Genomic DNA, 22763 nt, shown 5'->3' with positions numbered 1-22763 from the left:
TAAATTAAATTGATGTTCTTAATTCTGGAAGTTATGGGTGAGGTCATGTGGTTGTGACTGCTAAGGGTAGAAAAGGGAGATAACAGAATAATGCTGTTTTAAAGCGGTACTAACCTTGATGTTAGTAAATATACATAATCGTTTTTTTCGACTATCACGTGTCTCGAATTTATTTAACTGTTTTTATTTTGCTTTATTTGCCAATTTGTGATATTGTTATTCTCATTGTTGTTGTGCTGAATAATACATTAATATTTTTAGTTACTAAAATTGCGCAAGATCTTTAATTTTATGAATTTAATAATTTGCTATTTATTGCATAAAAGTTGCGATTAAATTTTCTAAATTTTAAAATAGTTTTCTTTAAAAATGTCTATAGCATTTATTGAAAATATTTTAAAAGATTTTAAAAAATTGGAAAAATTGTATTAGTTCTACAACTAGTTCTAGAACACATGATTTTAGCCTGAACTAGTTCTAGTTTGGCGTTGAGCCCAAAAATTTTTGTTTGAAATTGTCACTTTTGGAACTGCTTCTGAGGAAGCGTTATGGAGTCGACACTCGTTCTTTGGAACGCTTTTAGAACTAGTTCTTAAATCAATGATTTCTGTTTGAATTTGTCAACCTCGAAACTATTTCCAGGGAAGCTTTAGAGAACGTATAAACAAATATTTCTTTTTTAGCGTTTTTTTTTAAATTATTAAGATTAGATTAATCTTTTAAAATATTTTTTTGTATGGATATATGTTACAAGCAGCAAACTTTCGCTTCACTCGGTACCATTCAATTAGGGAGCTCTTTAATATCTTATAGTTCAGTGGAAAGCAAAAATATACATTTGAATGCGTTTTCTATTTCGATAAAAATAAGTTTATACATTTTTAATTTTTTTTTTACATTTTCTCAATTGATTCCAAGAAGTTGTTTCGGAATTAGTATGAGTTCCATTGAACTAGTGCAGTAGCAATTAGTATCAAAGAACTAGTTCCTTGAAAACTATTTAGAATTATTTAAAAACCACAACAATATTCTAAAGAACAGGTTCCAGAAGTAATGGCCACACAACTAGTTCCAAGGCTGCTGTTTAAGAATCTGAAGTGCTTCTGTTTTCACTCGTTCTAGAACTAGTAGTTTTTAGAACAAGTTCTAAAATTTTTCTTCTGCTTTTCAAAAATCAGAAGAAGAAACTAATTTTAAAGATCGATTAATTTGGTGAATAAAGTTTTCTTTTTTTGTGAATTTTGGTTTTGAATTTTCTTTTTAATTTAGAATGGAATCTACACAAAATACTTCTTGACTTCAAATCATAAACAATTTGAATTTTCTTCTTATATTTGTAGATGTGCACTTGACTAGTAAATTTAATATTTTTTTTATTCATTGCAGTTTCATACAAAATTTCTCCTTATACTACAATTTCAATTGAATGTTAGATTGTAAATAGATTGTTAAGGATGTAATTTGTTCAAGTATTTAATAAATTAATAAATGCTACTTACACAAAATACTTTACGCACATTAGGGTTATAACCAAAGTAAGGCCTTATTACTATGTGTTAGCCAGTAGTGTTCTAATAACGAAAGTATTTTTCTTTGGTCTTAAACCATTCACAAACAAATTTGTATGAATTTTAAATATTATGATCTGTATTTTTTAAAGGAGGGGCGTGTTTCCCTATATAATTGATTTTTTACGTGTAAATAATGTGTTTAAACAATGACACTAGATTATATCGAAAGTTTCCAGTTTTGTATTAAGAAATTTAAAAGTTATTTTAGAGTAAATGTTGAAAATTTAAATACATTTAAACGCTAGGAAAAAAGCTATTTTCATTTTCTACATATGCTTTAATGTTCTATGTGGATTAAAGAGAGAGCCGATTTGATATGTTAAAAAAATTGTATTAAAGTTATAATCCTAATGCACATATGTACATACATATGTATGTATATTCATGTAAAATTAGAACACATTTCCTAAATACTGGCATGTGCTGCACATTCAAAACGATTCAAATGTTTACACAACATAATATTTTAATTAATTCGTATAAATATTCTATATAAAATTGTTTAACTGCAATTCACAATGAACGCATGTAATTGCAGATTTAGAATAATGCTAAAGACCATTAAAGCCTGGTCGCCGATTTTTCATAAATAGGTTTAGGTAAGAAGGGCAGCCACTCAATCAATCATGAGTGGCTTACATGGGCCCACCTAGTTGCGGTCCTGTTGTGTTACCCTAGTGATTGTAAGAGTCCATCAGGTGGTTACTCTCAACTTTCCGATATAAATCAGTCGGGTATTTAGTGTATTTTTTAGGCAAACCCCAAATAGCTCATCCAGACCAGATAGAGCAGCATGTCGAAACATTGTTCTCTGCTGTCATTGAATGATGGGCAATAGCAGAGAAGGTGGTGTATTGCTACCTCTTCCTATTCATTATTACAATTTTTACAGTAGTCGTTAAAATCGAAACCCATTCTCCTAGCGTAATTGCCAATAGTACAGTGACCCATTTTGACTGATACCAGCATTCTTATCTGTTCCCTGCGAAAGCTATATCAAATTGCCCTCGAATTGAGACAGGTGGTTTCCGTGATTTGAGCCATTTCATATAGTTCATTCTGAACCATTAAGAGAGAAATAACACTAAAGGTGTCCATTCTTGGCAAGTTCAGTTTCCCTGACAAGGTATACATATTAGCCTTATCCTAGAATTTCGAGCTTTTTTGTTCAGATGTCGTAGAAGTCGTTAAAACACCCGGTAGATTTCTGATCGCAGCTTTGCTATCCGTATATATACAATATCGCCCGATATATGATATTATGATTCCAAATCTTTGAATGTAAAAGCCACAGCCCACTTTCCAACTGCTCTTGGAGCCTTTAGTCTATCTATCTATCTATCTATCTATCTATCTATCTATCTATCTATCTATCTATCTATCTATCTATCTATCTATCTATCTATCTATCTATCTATCTATCTATCTATCTATCTATCTATCTACCTATCTATCTATCTATCTATCTATCTATCTATCTATCTATCTATCTATCTATCTATCTATCTATCTATCTATCTATCTATCTATCTATCTATCTATCTATCTATCTATCTATCTATCTATCTATCTATCTATCTATCTATCTATCTATCTATCTATCTATCTATCTATCTATCTATCTATCTATCTATCTATCTATCTATCTATCTATCTATCTATCTATCTATCTATCTATCTATCTATCTATCTATCTATCTAAGTCATTTTTAAAATATATTCATGTTGGTCGGCCATGCTCGACTTTACTTTCCTCTTTGTATTAATTAAACGTTATGATTTTCTAATTAAATGTAAAAAAATAAATGTGGTTTTAATTTATTAAAAAAATAGTTTTCAGGTGACATTTTATTAACTATTTCGTAGAATATTATAACAGATAAATTTTATTTTTATAAATTCCTTTCTAGAGAAAACAAATTAACTTTTATATTGTAACTGTTTTTACATTGAAAATGTAACAAATATTTTCCATGAAAAATTTTAGCATCGATTATAAAATTCTGTGATTAAAAGGTAAAACTCTATAGCTATGGTTATGCGAAAATTATTGTGTTTTATTGGATTTTGCAAATATTTTTTTTTCATTTTACAATAATGTGCCTACTTTATTATACAGAATGGATCAAAACGAACAAAATTATTAACTTCTTTTCCGAAAAGTTTAAAAACCAAGTTATGCCACTTCCACTTGTTGCCACAGAATTCCTTTTAACTTAATATAAAACAAAACAATTTGCTCATAAACTGCATTAAACCACGAATGAATATTAAATACATACATATTTGTTTTTATGTAATTGATACTAATATTAGATGAATTCTAATTATGATTTCTAAATATGCACACATACATACACACATACATATGTATGTACATCATGTAAATTATGCATTCATAATTTGATTATTCCATAAATAAACACATATTATTATTGGGAACTTCTGCACAATTTGAAGATGTAATTTTGGAATTATAATATTTTATTGAGAATATTGAGAATATCAAATTAATACAAAGAAATACTTTTGAAAAAAATTGAAACATTTAAAGCATAAATTATGATTTTTCGTAATGGTGTAGTGAATTAATGTGAAATTAATTATTTACAAATTTATGTAAATAAAATTTTATTTAACTATGAATGTTTGTTTTCTTTTAAAATTGAAAATTTAATGCATCTATCAGTGTAACCACACTTACATACTAATGTAATTTTCCATTAAAATATACATTTTAAAAATATTTTTTAAAAGCTTTTGGTTTTCAATATTTATAAATATAAGGAATTTTTAATTAACTACAATAATTGAAAATTAATGTACATATTTTTAATAATGAATTCAATTTTAATTAAAATTTTAAATGAAATGAATTAACATATTCACAAATCGTGTACTAATTACAAATTGTATGTATATTTTTTAATTTGATATAGAATTTAATTTAAAAATTTTGTTGAAAAAAATCTTTGCATATTGCTCTATTTTGAAGAATTATTATAAATTTAATTCCAATAAGAGATGTCAATATTCATATTTTAAAATACGCTGTATCCGAATATAAAGTTTTCCAGATGTTGTGTACGTAGGACCAATCTTTAGGTGAAGGATTATGGATTTAATTAATCCTCCAAAGTTGTTTTGAGTACTCGAATAGTTAATTTTATTTGCTAGTTTAAGCGCCCATTGGAGGTGGTTTAAAAAGTGTAAACAGCTGATGCAAAAAATAATACAATTTTTATAAAAGTAAACATTAACATGTTTAATTTACTGATGAGTATAAATTGTAGGGACTTTACAATATATTGTTTTGTTTTAAATTTAAGTTTTCATTAATTTTTAATTATAAAGTCTTCTTCTTTTTTATAAAACTGCATTGTTTTGATAACAAACAGTGACGTTTTCTATTGTTTTGTATGGCAAAACTGCGAAGTTTAATCTTGTACTCAAAAACATCAAAAGGGATTAACACCGGATTCAATTATTTTTAGATTAATTAATCTGATTTTTAATTGGCATTTGATTGTCAACTAAAATTCCGTTCTTTTGGGAAATTTTTGATTTTGTTTGTGAGATAAAGAGATGGTTGATATTACTTTCTCTCACACACAAAAATCAAAAGTTTTCAAATTAAATTTGAACAGCTGACAATAATATTAGTCTGACAACTATCTGGCAACAGCGACATTAGAAGTCGGGCACAAATGTCGGAGTGCTTTACGTGAACACCAGCCTTGACGACCTTATTTCATGGTGGTCCTTTTAATCCACTGGGTAGACTTGACAACGGTCTACCATCGCCCCTGAATCCTTCAATGAAGAACTCAGATGGCAATTTTTGTATATGGATTGGGCCGGTCCAATCGAAGCACTTTGCTGAAGAACTCTGACCATTGCTGCCCCGTTGCTTAACTTCCGAGATGTAAAAAATCGCTTCCGTTTACAACAACGCAGATGGGATGGCCTCTGTTGATTTGGCAACAGCACCTAGAGGCAAATTTGGTAGTCCGAAATACCCAACAAAATGAATAAGGATCCCTCTTTTATGAACCAATAATGTGACAAAGGAAATAGGAATTCCAAAGTCAATAATTTCAATAATTGCCATGACAATTAGTCGCGTAGCATGTATCAATATATCCTCTTGAGATGGCAACAGCACCGAAGAACTTCCCGAAGTGAAAAAGTCATACTAAATCAGTATTAATCTATAATCTATGGAGACTTTCTCAATCGTTGATCAATCTGTCGCATCAGTTCCATTTCCATGACAATATAGATCAATCAACGGAATGACAGGCAACTATTGAATACTAACCTGACAATTCCCCAGCATATGCCGGTGTCCCATAACGCGACCGCAATCCCAAAACCGATTGGGTTCAGGTATCCAACTTTTTCGAAGAGAGAATTATCCAACCCATTCCGTATAGTTATGTCAGTCCTTAAACCAACATTCTCTCCCCGATTTAAACCAAAGGCACTACGTGGATCCCGAAGCAACAATATTATTGTTATAACAAATACCGACAATACTTTTTTCAACAACGTTGCAACTAAAACATTTTTCTGCTAACGTTAAAAGATCTGCTAAAAGATAGATTTAGCTCATATTCTAGCTAATGAACAGTTCATAGTCTAGTTCACTGACTAGTTAATAGACGAGGCCATAATCTAGTCAATCACTAGAATACCGGTAACAGTATTTTGGGGTATTTCGTTAACCTTATATTAGTGGTAAATGTAACGGTAGTAGAGCTAAGAAGATATTGTAAATTACATAAATATGTATTTATTCTCTCTTTGAAAATGTGAGAGGTTTCCCTTATTATATCCCGATCATTATTTTACATCAGAATAAGTAATTTTGTAATTCTTATTATTTTAAGTTCCACAATAAAGTGGAGCACAAAAACTGTGACCTGAATTTTACAGTTAATAAACTTAAATATTCGAATATTTCTCTTCATCGTTAACTAATCAACCATTAATATTTTTATTTACTTAAAATATTAGTACACATTTATCATACAAACAAAATTGTTTAGTAAAAAATATTTTTACACAATTACGTTTTCACACTTATACTCTTACAAGAAAATCTATACACATACATATGAGGTTTACTCACTAATACATACATATGAGGTTTACTCACTCACATAAAGAGTAAAATTCCCGTGAAATCCGGGCAATGTTTTTAATAATTTCCCAAAGATAATAAAATACAAAAGATGCTTTATTTTTAAAACTTTGTTCAAAAATTCATCAAGTCGAGCTTAATTGCCAATAAGGGGTTTACACCCAATATTTGGTTGTGCTACAATTGATATATCGCCAACTTTTTTCATGTTGATTTTTTTTCATATATACATTTTTTTGTATATATACATGTATATACATATGTATATATACACACACTTTTGTATGTACATACATAAAATAAAGAAAATTGTATAAAACCAAAAGTTTTGTTATTCATAAATCATTTCTTTAACAATTTTCTACTAACAATATTTAAATGTTGTTCTCAGACAATTAGAAATTAAGATTTCCTATTAAAATTGTGTTGATATTGTTTGAAAATGTATGAGTAGATGTACCCTGTAGTTCGCGATTCCATTTAAGACCTAAAATCGTATGTAGGGATTTTTTTCAGAAAATCTCTATAACAATCATAAACAAGTTTCACAACAATATTTTTCACTTCTACAAATTTTGTAAGGATCAGAACTATGGCTGGTCAAACCATATGCTAAAGCATATGTGAATAATCTTCAAGATGTACGATATAAGAAAATGGGTATTACGCGGTACAACAAAGGGCGGTATGTAATTGTCATTACTTTGGGTAATAACGATTAATAGTCTCCAAAGGAAATTAAACATAAGACATCGGTCGCAGATAGCAGATGTTGCCCAAGCGAACAATTAGAGCTGTAATCTATTGTTAGAAGATGGCTATAAACTGCAATACAAACGGATCTAGGGATTTGCATTGTTATACTGAAACAAGATATCGACATACTAATATTGGGCGCTTATAAAATCAGACGTGACCAATCGCATAATGGAAACTGAAACTGTTGGCAATTGTAAGACATCGGTCGCAGATAGCTGATGTTGCTCAAGCGGACAAGTAGAGTAATAATCTGTTGTTTGAAGATGGCTATAAACTGGAATACAAACGGATCTGGGGTTTTGCATTGTTATCCCAGAAACAAGATATTGACATCCTAATCACAAATCTAGCTTCGAGCAGAACTCCTTGAATAAATCCGATGTTAGTATGACAGTACGTATTCTTAGTTTTATACAAGATTTTATTAACAGATCCAGAGGATTGTAAAGCATGCGAAGAGGACACTGAAATACTGTAATACTTTCTCTGTCATCGCTAGTCATCGACGAAATTAGTTAGTTTTAAAGGAGGACGTATATACGCATCGCATTCGACGGTTAACACTTAGATCCCTAACAGGCCTGTTGTGTGCTCTTAATCTCTATTAAAACATTAAGCACTAACCTCAGGAGGCCAGGTAACTCGTCGAAGATAGAATCAAATATATGGACTGCAATTTTATTCTAGATATTACAAAGCTGAAGGACATTGATAGATAATATGTGCATATCGAAAAGATTCAGAAGAATGTCGAGTATGCGAAGAGGACACTAAAATACTGTTACACTTTCCCTGTTAGAAATTAGTTTGAATAGAGGATGTATATACGTATCAAATCCGAATAATTACACCTAGGTCCATATCAGACTTGCTGTGCGCTCCTTAACCTACTAGAACATTAAGCTCTAACCTACAGGTGGCCAATAATACTGACGTGTATATCTTCAGAAAACCGAGTTTCTGAACAATATACAATTATAGTATATATTATTATATAAGGGTCTCCACAAATATCTTCCATTTAGATAGAGCTCAACAGTCAACCTATGTAGGTGCATTTTTGTCATATCTGATTTAATATACAACATCCTTTCAACCTTATCTAAATATTCATATGGTGTGGAGTAGCCTTTTCTTAAATTCATGAGACCGTAAAGTTGTGAATGGACTTTAGGTGAATTTAATTCGGTAATCGCTCTCATACTGAAGTACATAAGAAGTGTTGTTAATAATGAATTCTATTCGTTTATTACATCGGTCTCATGTAAAAAGTACTACCACCAAATGGTTCATTTGTCATATATAGAATTGACGGGTATTTAAATGTGTATGTGTGTTTGCATATACTAAAACTATTATTGTGTCAGTTTCACTTTTATTTGAAAATGTTTGACAAATATGTGTCATAAATTATATAGTAAATTTGTTAACAATTTATTCTATTGTCATAATACATACATATGAATTAATACACATACATATGTATGTACGTGTATATACAAATATAATATGTTTTTGCGCAATTAAGGGGTTTAATACGATTATAAATTACTAATTATATTTACTAATTAAGTGCAAACTAAAATGATATTTATACATATGTACATAATAAACCTATTTTATTTAGAAATTGAAAAAAAAATCATATAAAACATTTATTGCTATTGTATTAAATTGTTTTTATAATAATAAATATAAATAAAAAAGTAAAAATGTTTGTTCATAGTATAAAAAATAAGAAATAATTAAATAAATTTAAAACTTTAATAAAAAAAGTTTGCATAAGATGTCATTCATTATCATTCAAACCCAGCACACTTCTCATTTATCCTACATTCTCATAGAGAACAACATCCGATACAAACACTCTACATTTATTCTGTATCATATACACTTAACGACTAATTTCCACTTATTTCCAACGATTAGTCCTATAGCTGTAATTCGGCAACAGAACCGAACATATCCCAAACTATAGATTTCACCGTGCATCAGTCTTTTAACCGCCACTTACTCTTTCGGTTTAAACCACAGCCACTACGTGAAACCGAAAGGAGCCTCAACCTACTGACTAATCAGGACTAAAATATGTGGGCAATTGGCCACCATTAGTACCAGATTATGCTGTACTCTGCTATGACCCCATGTCGAATTATACAAGGAAGCGGGGGAGGACAAATTTGATCACCACCAAATTATAGTCCCGACAAACTAGAGGCATAGATAAAATCTCTTTTTCCCGGGATTTTTATCACTCCAAAATAGGATCTTGGTGTGGTGATAACTGGAAGAAGACTAAGTATATTGAGTCCAAATTAAGACAGAACTTATAAAAGGGGACTTTTTTAATTTTCATTTTTTAAAAAGTACTGTTTAAATTTTCATTTTGTATTTCTATATTGAACTTAGAAATAGTGGGTGGTGGCTTTTTTAAAGGATTTGGAATCCAATCCAAGTATGTGTATGTATGTGTATATACGGACAGCAAAGCTCGTATCAGAAATCAAGCGAGTGTGTTTAAGACATTTGGGTTAACCGAAAAATGCCGGGTATTTCTGATTAAGATAGAGAGAGATATTCTATGATAATTCTAATATGGATCACTGGACTAGTAATTGTCAGGGAAACTATATAGCTGAAAAACTTGCCAAGAAAGATGCTATGAGAGGGGAAAATGAAATCGACGCATTTACTGGTACCTCAGTTACTAACTGGTTACTGGTTCAGACTGGACTATATAAAATTGGTTTAGTGAAACCATTTGTATCGATTATACAATACTCCCACGTCAAGCTTTTGCAGGGAATAGATAAGAATGCTGGTATCAGTCATCACGGTACACTGTACTATTGGCAATTACGCCAAAAGAATGTATTTTGAATATAACGACTACTGTAGGAGTTGTAATAATGAGGGGAAGAGGAAACAATACATAATCTTTTCTGCTATTGCCCATCATTTAATGAAAGCCGAAAACAATGTTTCATCTTGCTGCTCTATATTGTTTGAATGAGCTATCTGGGATATGCCTGAAGAAAATAAGTATTCTTTTAAAATCAAGCCGGCCTAAAGAATATCCTAAACTTTGTAAATCAAACTGGCTTTTTTAAATCTGGAGGTAGAGAGTTTAAACAAATAAACTCCTACGATCACTAGGGTAATACAACGGGACCGCATCTAGGTGGACCCATGTTAGCCACTAATGATTGATTGAGTGGCTGCCTTTCTTACTTAACCTAACGACCATACAATCTTCTAACTTTTGGTTTTTTATAATTAAATGTGTGAAGGGTATATGAGTTTCGATACAACCGAAGAAAGTACTTTTACTTGTTTTTACTAAAAGTTTTAAGTTTATTGTAAAAAAAAAAACAATATTATACACATCAGCGAATAAGAGAACATTTTATAACTTAAATACTTATGAAGCTGTAAAAATGTTGTACAATAAATTGTAATAAAAATTTATTAATCAATAAAATACGAACAAAATCAGTCGTCAGTCACACTTGGTAAATGTTATAAAATTATTGTTGTTAAATATAATAAATAAATATTTTATAAGATTGTAATGATTCTAAACACGCATTCATTTAAAAGCCAATAAAAATTTTTGTTGAATGTTGAAATGAAGTTGACAGGACAAAACTAAATAACAATAGCATTTATAAAATCTTATAAAGACCGAAGGAATTATTAAGAACTTTTAAAGTTTTTTTTTTAGAAATAATGGGAAATAATAATATTGAAAACCTACAATAGCTATTCAATACATTTCAAATCTAATATCATTTTGTTTGCACAAAAAATTATTGAAATAAATTTATTATTTAAAATTTCTTTTGTTTACACTATTTTAATTAATTTATATTCTATAGAATTTTAATTACATTTTGTAAAGCTCATTATAATTGATAAAGAATTGTAGTAAACAAGTGAAATAAAAATATGCAAATTATGGTGCCTTTTACTGCCCACCATTATGGGACAGCAAATATATTAAGTTCTTTGTTTTTGTTTATTTGAGATGATCGTATTAGTTCCACTTAATTGAATTTTCGGTTTTTTTTAATTATTTATATTTTATTTGTTTTACATAAAAAATATATATCAGTATGAGAATTTGTTTAATATAAAAAGAGGTAGATGAAGATAGTGGTACCACACCCCATGATAACCTTCGTTTTTAATATTCCATTATACACCAGTTATCTTTTGAATTCAAATTCATTCTACCAGAATTTCGCTTTTTAAAACTAACATAACTGTTAGAAAAATATCGTAGATATAATTAAAATCCTGATCTGAATAAGGTTTTATACAGTAAATATTAAATGTATTAGGCAATTCTAAAAAGCAAAATAGGGACTATATGTCATACTTGAAAGTTTTCCATCTTAAAAAAAACAAAACTTATTTTGGGTCAATTGAAGTTGTATAGGTTTACTGTACACCATTCCCGATTTATAAAGTTAGGAACCTAAGGCTTAAATGACCAGCTGATACTTAACATTTTTTATTAATGAAATATTGAAATTGTGCAATAATCGGGGCAATATTTTACTCAGATTGATATATTCTCCCGAAATGATGTTTTGTAACACTGATGTTAGTGTTTGCGTGAGTACCTGGCGTGTGGCCCTATTTCACGGTGGTACTTTTACAACCACTGGGTTAGTAAAAAGTAAACAACTCACAATTGCAGGTTGTAATTTTTGTACATGGATGGTCCGGTCCATGAGCAAGCATTTTGCTCAATTACTCGAGCTATCTAATCTCTTGCCATAGTTGTCACGTTGGGGAAAGACAGGTGTCGTGAGCAAGATTAATCTACCAACCACACTACTAGGCTCTGTTGTTTTGGCGACAACACCTAGAGGAACATAAGTCCGAAAGACGGATCTTATTAATTAACAAGACTTTATTTCAGTGGTTACAAAGACCCACTGTGATAAGCAACAACACCTAGAGAGACGTAATTGGTAGTTTGATTCACGGATTATATTAATTGACAAGACACATCGTTACACCATCACTCCATCCGTCAAATCCATCAGTTACTTCATTCTCTCTACATCAGAAAACTCCACCTCGTACACCAAATCCAACATTTTATTAATCCACAGTCATGCTCTGTAATTTGTACCGCTCCAGCATCTAGGAACGATAACAGAAATGTATCTAGAAAATTATATTTCACCGTGTATCAGTTTTTTAACCAAGTACCCTATTCCCGCGATTTGGGTTTAAACCACAGCTACTACGTGCATCCCGAAGGAACTTCAAAACAACTGACCAGCAAGGACATAGTCCTGCGGGCAACTGGCCGCCCATAGCACCAGATTAGGTGGTGCTCAGGTTAGATCTCTTTTCAATTCATCCAAGGTCAAGCCAAAGATTGAATTGTAAACAACAGATTATAGTCCCGGCAGATTAGAGTTACTGGTAACATCTCTTTAACCCTGGATAGCAATACACCAAGATGTGACTCATCATGGAAACATGCCATGGGGGGATCATGTGATCTAGAACCCATATAAGACCTTATTGCCGAATATGCTAATATAAAAGAAAATAATTTCAAGCCAACTTCGCTTAAGTTAGTAAACAAATAAATATTTGTATGGATCAATAATGGGTCATTTAGACTATAAGACTTAACGTACGCATTTTAACGTGCATATTTGTGTATGTGTATACATGACCACTGTCAAAATTTTCATCCGTATCAAAATTTTCATCACTCAATGTGTGATAGTTTTATTACATATTGCGTTTAGACTATCCCACCCGTTCTTTTGGGTAAAATGGGTGAAAATGAGTACATTTGATAGTAAATATGATTCTGACTATCATTAAGGAATCGTATTTTCGATTAAACTACTTAATTTGTTAGAAATATATATTAGCAAAGTGCCGTTACGAAAATTGGACCGAAAGGGGACAAAAATAGGCCAAATGGCGAAAATCCGACAAAATTAGTACTTTTGTGCTTTAAGGGTGTTTTTTCTAATTCCAAAATATTACAAACTTTGATATTGAGAGTCTCACACATATGCCCTACAACAACTTTTTTAATAATAAAGCATTTAAATTAATTTTTACCCTAATTCAGAAACATTTTAACAATTTATTGACAAAAAAGGAATCTTCTAAAAGAGGGTTAAGAATAAGCCCTCATGGCTTATTCTTATAAACTCTGACGGGAGAATACTTAAGTATAATGCTACGAAACCCGGGCAACGCCGGGTATAAAAATCTTCTGAGAAACTATTAGAACTGGAATCTTTAAATTTTTTTTATGAAGTATTTTGACATTCATTTATGTATTTAGAGAATATCTGACCACATTTACAAATTAAATCCAAATTTTCGTATATATTGCAAATTGTTAGATTATTCAAATTTTTCATAAATACATTATATATATCGGATATAAATTGCCGATAAATAGAAATGGGAGAACTTGCAAAAATTTGCGTGGCATCTCTCATATTTAACATATTGTTAGTATGATGGTACGTATTCTAAGTGGACACACAGAATTACCAGCATTTCTATACAAAATTAGACTTGCGGATTCAGACGAATGTAGTGCATATGAAGAGATCAGTAAAACTTTGGAGCACTTTTTTTTGCCACTGCCGGGCATTCGTCGAAGTTAGAACCAAGTATACGGAAATAATATTCCTGACTAACACTGATTGGAAAATTCTCAGGAATTACGTTCAGTAAACTAAGTTTCTGAACATTGAAACAGTTACCTTTTTTCCATGATAAGGAGCGCACTACAGGCACCATATTGGCCTCGGTATATTTCTTCGGATTTGATGTAGTATGCATGCTCCTATCAACCTAACCTAACATATTTTAAATCTAGAAAACTATTGCAGTTAGAATCCTCAAAATCGTTAAATGTGTTTCTTATTAAAATTGCTTTTAAGCTAGCAAAGCACAATAGATGTAGCAAACATAATTAATAAGTAAATAACTACTAAATATCGATAAGATTGGATTGAGAAATTCCTCCAGGGTTGTGCATATAAATAAACTTTGGGTTCGGGTTAACAAAGATTCGGCCATCTTAGCAGTTTATCCCGAGGACCAAATTCAATTAGAAAAATACATTATTTATGTATTAAGTTATCCATTGTAAATCAAATAAATATTTTATGGCCAATAAATTAATTGAAATATTTTGTCCCTCGAATAATAAATATTATTTCACATCATTGCACTTAAAACAAAGCCCCTTTGAATGTGTGAATGTACCTTTAGCACACAGTTAGTTAGTTATTATCACATTTTTCCATTTCCGTTCATTCAAAAAGATCCGGTCTAGACTTGAAATTTTATTTAATTTAAATGCGATTTCAGCTCAACATAAAAACAAATGAAAAGTACAAGTAGTAAGTAGTAGTAAAAGTACATAATAACTGTACATACATACATATACAAAACAACTCTATGGACCAAATAATAAATGTTGTACCTAGACAAGTCAGTATCAAAATTATAAAATCTAAAAAGTTCATTATGTTAAAGTTCATAAAGATAAATAATAAATAACAGAAAAAATAAAAACTATGTATAAACAATAACAACAAAAAAGTATCCTTGTAATTGGATTTGTTGTAATGGCGTAAAAGGGAAAGAGAGAGAGAGAGAAAGAGCAAAAAAACATTAAAAACTGCATACAAATTGTCATAAATTACAAAAATACAAACGAATAATACAATTTCCAGCAAATATTATTTAAAAAGTAAATGCAAAATATGTATTTCGTATAATGTAGATAGATATTGCTTCATTTACTTAAATAACAACATAACTCAAAAGTTATGTTTTTATACTTTTAATAACTATTAAACAAATCCAGAGTTTGGCAGAAATTACATAGAAGTTATGACACTCTTAACATAAATATACGTTATGTTCATGGATGTAGAATCTACATTGTAGATGGATATAGATAAAAAAGTTTGCAATGGTTTGCAACTTGCAATGATGCGAAAAGTATATTTGGTGCAGCAAACAAATTGTAGCTAATATACTCTACTCTCTCTCTCTCTCTCTATCACTATAAACACTTTTTTGACGTATGAATTTTTTATTAAATATTTTATTACAAATAATAATAATAAAAAATTGTGCGCAGAAAAAGAAGTATAAAATTTAACAACTTACACAAATAGTTGAAGTGGAAAAATAATGTGTGTATATTTACCTAAAAAGAGAGAGAAAAAGAAACAAATTAAATTAATTAGCAATGTTAATAATACTGACAAAAAATTCAACATTTTTAACTAGATAATTATAGTGTGAAATTTGAGAAATGATATTATATTTACTTATAACCATAATACAACAAATAATCCGAATTCGCTATACATATTACACAGGCCGACAAAGTTTTAACCCAGAGATCAAAGTACACTTTTCTAAAGGACTGAGTATCGCTACATCCAAATCTGGCTTAATTTCTCCATCATATCTGGGATTGAAGATATCGTGTCTGAATTTTTGGCAATTTATTTAACGTAAAACCTGCTCGAAGACATCTTCATTGTCATAAAATGTTGCATATCTCTGTCAGCTTTAAAATAAAGTCTGAACATCTGACATATCTTCTTTATTTTTTGAACTACTTTACCTTTTTCCTATGAAAATATCTTTTAAAATCGGTTGCAGTTGCTGAGATATCATCCGTTGAAGTTGATGGACGGACAAATATCGTTAAGTCGAATCAGAAAGTGATTTTGAGTCGATTGGAACATGGTCTGGTAGGTGTGGATCATATAATTTTATTCGTTATAAACAGTATTTAAAACGCATACACTTCGCACTATAGTAATTGAGATTGTAAAAACCTTCAACATACCAAAAATATTGAGTTTTCAAGCTTTACGTCAAGATATTTTACAGAAGAAGACATATCTGGAGTTAGGACTCTATTTTATAATAAAGTAGTTTTGATGTTGTTATAATTTCTCAAGAATGGTTAAAAATGGCGTTTTCTCAAATTTCATGGCACGATATGTAAAATCTCAGATGTAATGGACAAACGTCTAACTTGTTCTTAACTTTTTTCAAAATTTGTCGGTCTGTGTTATTAGAGGAATTAGTCATTTATTTATATACAGACATAGATTCTCTCACAAGACCCAAACAACTTTTTACTCACAGGGGAGTAATTAAGACCTTTCAACTGAATGCACAACTTTTAAATGCGACACATTCAGAATCTTGATAGATAGTGGATTCGATTAAGTAACGTAAGTCGGTCTGTCTGTTTGAAATCAATTTACTAAAGACCTCAAATAAATATGAAATGAAAATATTGTGAAAAATATATATTTTTATGTATTTATTCAAATGAATGCATTTTCAATTGTGAATAAAAATGAATAAAGTTTTTATTTGCTTTAAATTTATTAAATTTACATAAATAAGTTACATTGTTTATTTGTATGCTATAAATATGAACATGTGTATTCATGTACACATGATACATGAGAACTATATAAATTCCAACAAAAACTTAGTCTATAGTTTAGTCTATAGTATAGCCTATAGTTTAGACTATAGTCTAATCTAAAGACAAGTTTTAGTTTAGTCCATAGTTTAGTCTATAGTTTAGTCTAAAGTTTAGTCTATAGTCTAGCCCATAGTCTAGTCTAAAGCCTAGTCTATAGTTTAGTCTAAAGTCTAGCCTAAAGTCTAGTCTAAAGTCTAGTCTAAAGTCTAGTCTAAAGTCTAGTTTATAGCCTAGTCTATAGTCTAGTCTATAGTCTAGTCTATAGTCTAGTCTATAGTCTAGTCTATAGTCTAGTCTATAGCCTAGTCTATAGTGTAGTCTATAGCCTAGTCTACAGTCTAGTCAGTAGTCAATTGTCTAGTTTATAGCCTAGTCTATAGTCTAGTATATAGTCTAGTGTATAGTCTAGTCTATAGTCTAGTATATAGTCTAGTGTATAGTCTAGTCTATAGTCTATTCTATAGTGTAGTCTACAGTGTAGTCTATAGTGTAGTCTATAGTGTAGTCTATAGTCTAGTCTATAGTCTAGTCTATAGTCTAGTCTATAGTCTAGTCTATAGTCTAGTCTATAGTCTAGTCTTTAATCTAGTTTATAGTCTATAGTCTAGTCTATAGTCTGGTCTTCATTCTAGTCTATAGTCTAGTCTATAGTCTAGTGTATAGTCTAGTCTATAGTCTAGTCTATAGTCTATAAGTTAGATTCTGTGTAATATAGACTAGACTATAACTAGGTTAAAAGATTTTTAAATATACGAAACATTTAATTTACATTACATATGTCTCTGAAGTATTTACATGATTCTTATGGTCTACAAAGGTCAATAGAAATTTAACCCAATTATATATAAAAACAAATAGAAGATTATGTAAATTTCTCAAAGGTGGGAACCTCTGTACTAAGCAAATGTTAACATTCACAAATAAATTTTCTAACTAAAAAGAAAACATAAAAACAATTTAACCATTTTGCCTTCAGTTTTCAAACAAAACACAGCAACTACTAATTGTATAAAAAACCCTATTTTATTTGGTTATTCAGTTGTATTTAGCTGTTGGCTAGGTTATATTTTAAACTTTTGTTTATGCAGGCTATAAAGTTTTGACCAAAATGAAAATTCCAACAAGAACAACACAAAAAAGTGTACAACTCATGAATAAAGGATGTTGTAATGATATTCCCGCTCATGTGAATGCATGCATATGCACAAGTGAATGGATGAATGTCGTACGTGTACTTGGCGGAATGTTTACAGAACGTTAGCATGACACTACAAATAGTATTGGTGGAATCAATTGAAGAATGTGGACAGAATAGGTGAATAAATGTTTTACATACATTTACTATTTGTATATAACCTTATTATTACACATTCAATTGCAACACAGTTAAATGAATAATATCGATAGTTAAATGTAAATTTAACTGAATATTTAATGTTACTTGTAAAAATACACATACAAATACAGAGTATACAAAATGGAGATTTGGCGGAAACATAATACTTGTATAACGGATACATTAAATGACCAAGTAAGGTCAGCTCAACATTTTATTTAAATGACATACAAATGCAATACATATAACGTTAAATATTTACAAGAACAATTATACAAATGAAAAGGATTTTAAGTGGACAAATATTTCTTTTGCTAAAAAAATAGTGGTAGTGAATGCAATAGGTGAATATAACTGGTGCATCAGGTGAATTTAATTAGGCCAAAATTTAGGTTTTTTTACTGAAAGGTTATCTTATTGAAGAACTGATTTCACTTAAGTTCTCTTAATAAAATTTAAATTATATACATACTTGCAATTGTAAAGAAGATGAAATTGAATATATGTAATAGGAAATATGGAGAATTCAAATCTGAATACAGGTAAGCGAAAAATTAACTACTAGACAATATACTAGTCTATAATCAAGTCTATAATCTAGTCTATAGTCTATTTTATAGTTTAGACTATTCCTAGTCTAGACTATAGACTAGACTATAGACTAGACTATAGACTAGACTTTAGACTAGACTATAGACTAGACTATAGACTAGACTATAGACTAGACTATAGACTAGACTATAGACTAGACTATAGACTAGACTATAGACTAGACTATAGACTAGACTATAGACTAGACTATAGACTAGACTATAGACTAGACTATAGACTAGACTATAGACTAGACTATAGACTAGACTATAGACTAGACTGGACTATAGACTAGACTTGACTATAGACTGGACTATAGATTAGACTATAGACCAGGCTATAGTCTAGACTATATACTAGACTATGGACTAGTATATAGTCTATATTCTAGTCTATAGTCTAGTGTATAGTCTAGTCTATAGTCAAGTCTACAGTCTAGTCTATAGTCTAGTATATAGTCTAGTATATAGTCTAGTCTATATTCTAGTATATAATCTTGTCTATAGTCCAGTATAGTTCGTTTAACAAATATGTAACTCGATATTGCCTCCTCTTTCTTCTAATTATAATGTAAATAATGTTTAAATTTAAATAATTTTATTGCTAAAATATTTGACACTTTAATACCACTACACATAAAATTAATCTATTTCAACAATCAATTTGCAATTGAAAACAGGGTTATTTTACCATTTCCCTCAAAAAGCCTACCGCCCTTCTATTATAATTAAATATTCTATGAAAATTTATAGCAAAATAATTATTTTATTCTAAGCTTACATTTAAAATTATTTAAACTCCAACTCACATAAACGATTTAAATATACGAAACCACCAAAAGGAAAAATCAATTAAAAATGGTTGCAAAATAAATTACGCAATGCGCACCATTTTAACGCCAGACTTTATTAGTTTTTGATATTCGAAAAAAAATGTTGCGTATTTTTTGAAAAAATAAAAATCAACAACAAAATAAATTTATTAGAGACAAAATGCTAATTAAAAAATATTGACAACAGCAGCATCAACAATTAATTTACAATTTTATACATGACATGACTGCACACACACACACATACATGCACGCAATTGAAAGTTACACTCGAAACTGGTAATAACGATTTAGTTATTTTGAATAGTAGGAGAGTGCCCAATAGTTCTGTATGAACTTTTCAACTAAAACGTTTGTTTATTTTTTTGATGTACTATGTACTATACTATGGCTTAAAAGGTAGATTAATATTACATTCGACCTAATAATATACCGAGGTGACTATGGATCATGTTGTCAGCTTTTTTTACCGATCAGAGACTCCAACGGAAATCTAACCAATGAATCCCAGACTAGCACTTAGTCTTAAGGTATTTGGTTCCAATTTCAACTAAGTAATTGTTCTCCCTGCTCAATCATATTAACCTTGGACCAATTAATTTTAAACGACAGTTTCTGCAGATATTGTGTTAACTTTCCGACTGACCACGATATCCAATCTTGGACTGTTTCACAGACATCTTTATGCTTTGTTAGTATTATCTTCCTTGTGGTATTTCCATCAGAGATACAAGCCAAAAAGGCTCAAATCCGTAATATTTTTCAAGCCGCGCCGCCGCCGTCTTCTTTCGGCTCAAAAGCTAAGCCGGCTTAAATGTAGCCGCTAATAAAGATTGCAATCACACATGTATTTCGGTAAATAAATTCATCACGGAGTTGCCACAATTTTAAATTATTATTGCAAATTGAAAAGTGTTGCCACACAATATTATGGTAATATTAAAATTTGTGAAAACTACTATAAGTGTTCATTTTTCATAATTTTGCATAGGCTTGTATGTCTGATTTTTATTTGGGTTTCCGATATCGTTGCTGATATCGATAAAAAAAATATGAAGTTAACTCTACAGAACTTGAAAAATGTAATTAGTTTCTTAGAACTAGGGTTCTATATTTGAAACGAAAAATCGACTTTTTGACTTTTTGCATTTAGATTTTCGAATTTTTTCATTTAGTTAAAAGTCAACTTTTAGACTTTATCGACTTTTTTCCTACTTTTTTGAATTTTTCCGACTTCAAAATTTTTTTTGAATTTTTGACTATTTTTGAGTTTTTCCGGCTAGTTTAGAGTTTTTGAATATTTTCCACTTTTTTAAAATTTTCGACTTTTTTCTACTATTTTCGAGTTTTCGATAATAGGGTTATCGACTATCGACAAAAAAGTCATTTGTTTGATTATTCAAAAGTCGATTTATAGAACCCTACTTAGAACTATGGACGGGCGTACGGATAAGGCTAATTAGTCTTATAATTTTATACAAATTTTTAAATTTCTATATTTTTTGTGGGTCTAAAAGCAATTTTTGAAGAATTATAAACGGAGTGAAAAAATCAATATTCCCTATATGTTGATCAGGAGTATAACAAATACGAACTGAAAATGATAAATTTGTATTTATTTCATGTTTTCTAGTTTGTTGATTTTTTAATTTATGGAAAATTTTTATATAAAAATATGTGATATCCTTACAATTGATAATAATTTATTGTTAATTAGTGGGCTGTTACCAGTTTAGATTATCTTCTTGTTATATGGTGGAATTTAATTTTTTATAAATAAAATTGTTTTAAAGAGGAAAATTTATCAAAAATGTTACTATTTTTTAAATAAAATTTTAGTAATTTAAGTTTTTTCAATTCGTTGTTGTTATTTCCTATTTTTGTTTAATATAAAATTCAATTGAAATTATTATGAAATCTTTGCACGTGCTTTTGTTTAAAATCAAGCAAAATAGTTGGAAAAAATATGAAAAATATAATAAATTAACATACATATTTTGTTTTGCTAACACAACAATTTTAAGTAAAGACGCCTGAAATCATGCAACACATTACTTAAACTCCTAAAAATCGGCAACATTTATTATGAAAGCTTGTTTTTTGACAGCTTGACTTTGTTTACTTCCTTTAGCCGGTTATGTTTTGCTAGCATAACAAAAAAAGCATATTCTGCTCCTTTGCCCTTAAAAAATACTTATAATAAAAAAATAAGAAAATGAATAAATGTTACTTGTTTATTTCTGAGCAGAAGGTGCAAATTGCAATAAGGAAATCTAATATGTTGCAAACAAATTGCCAAGGAGAAATATGATGAGAAATAAAAAACAAAATAACAGAAAATAAAATGTACAAAAGGAAGGAAGAGAAAGCATGTTTAGGAAACCATAACCAACGAACCAAACATCCCACTAACAACCAACCAACCCACTAGCCAGCTAAGGAATTTTGCCAAAGAAATGTGTTAGATTTCAGTAGATTTTCCTGTCTTACATTTTGGAGCTTTGAAGAGCACAACAAAACGAGAAAAAGAAAACTAAACAAACGTGCTCGTTAAATGTAATAAAAGTCAAAAGGATAAGAACGCGTAAAATTGTAGATTTTTTGTTGCTTTTGTTTTGAAATATGAATGTTCTGAAAATGTGTACAGTATTAAGATGTTACTTGGTTACTTTATAAGAAAAGCATTGTTTAATTTTTTACCTTAAAGCGCATATTTTTCATTTGCATGTAGTTTTTACTTTTGTAAAAAAATCCGAGTTATTTTCTACTATGCTTAAATTATGTTGTTTAGATTTAGTCGAGAGATTTTTCTATTAGAAGGTCGCTAAAGTATAATTTTAGTGGCAAAAAAGTATTTTAATTACATATTAATGCAGCTAAGCTAAGCTAACTAACTAACTAACTAACTAACTAACTAACTAACTAACTAACTAACTAACTAACTAACTAACTAACTAACTAACTAACTAACTAACTAACTAACTAACTAA

General features: G+C 29.7%; 1 protein-coding gene across 2 annotated transcripts in view; it reads right to left on the bottom strand.

Moving 5' to 3' along the window:
- LOC111681662 (pneumococcal serine-rich repeat protein) overlaps positions 1-22763 on the bottom strand; it is a 105400-nt gene that overhangs the window by 14152 nt on the left and 68485 nt on the right. Inside the window, exon 3 of one of the 2 annotated variants that reach the window (XM_046955774.1) lies at positions 15576-15703. The exons of the other annotated variant lie outside the window; for it this stretch is intronic. Coding sequence (XP_046811730.1) covers positions 15602-15703 — 102 coding nt within the window. The 3' untranslated portion in view covers positions 15576-15601. Of the gene's footprint in view, positions 1-15575; positions 15704-22763 lie in introns of those variants that run through there. 2 annotated transcript variants of the gene reach the window in all.

Source organism: Lucilia cuprina, chromosome 6 (genome assembly GCF_022045245.1).
Source record: "Lucilia cuprina isolate Lc7/37 chromosome 6, ASM2204524v1, whole genome shotgun sequence".
Classification (NCBI taxonomy): Eukaryota; Metazoa; Arthropoda; class Insecta; order Diptera; family Calliphoridae; genus Lucilia; species Lucilia cuprina.
The sequence above is the reverse complement of the archived record's forward strand: the minus strand, read 5'-3'. Positions and strand labels throughout refer to the sequence as shown.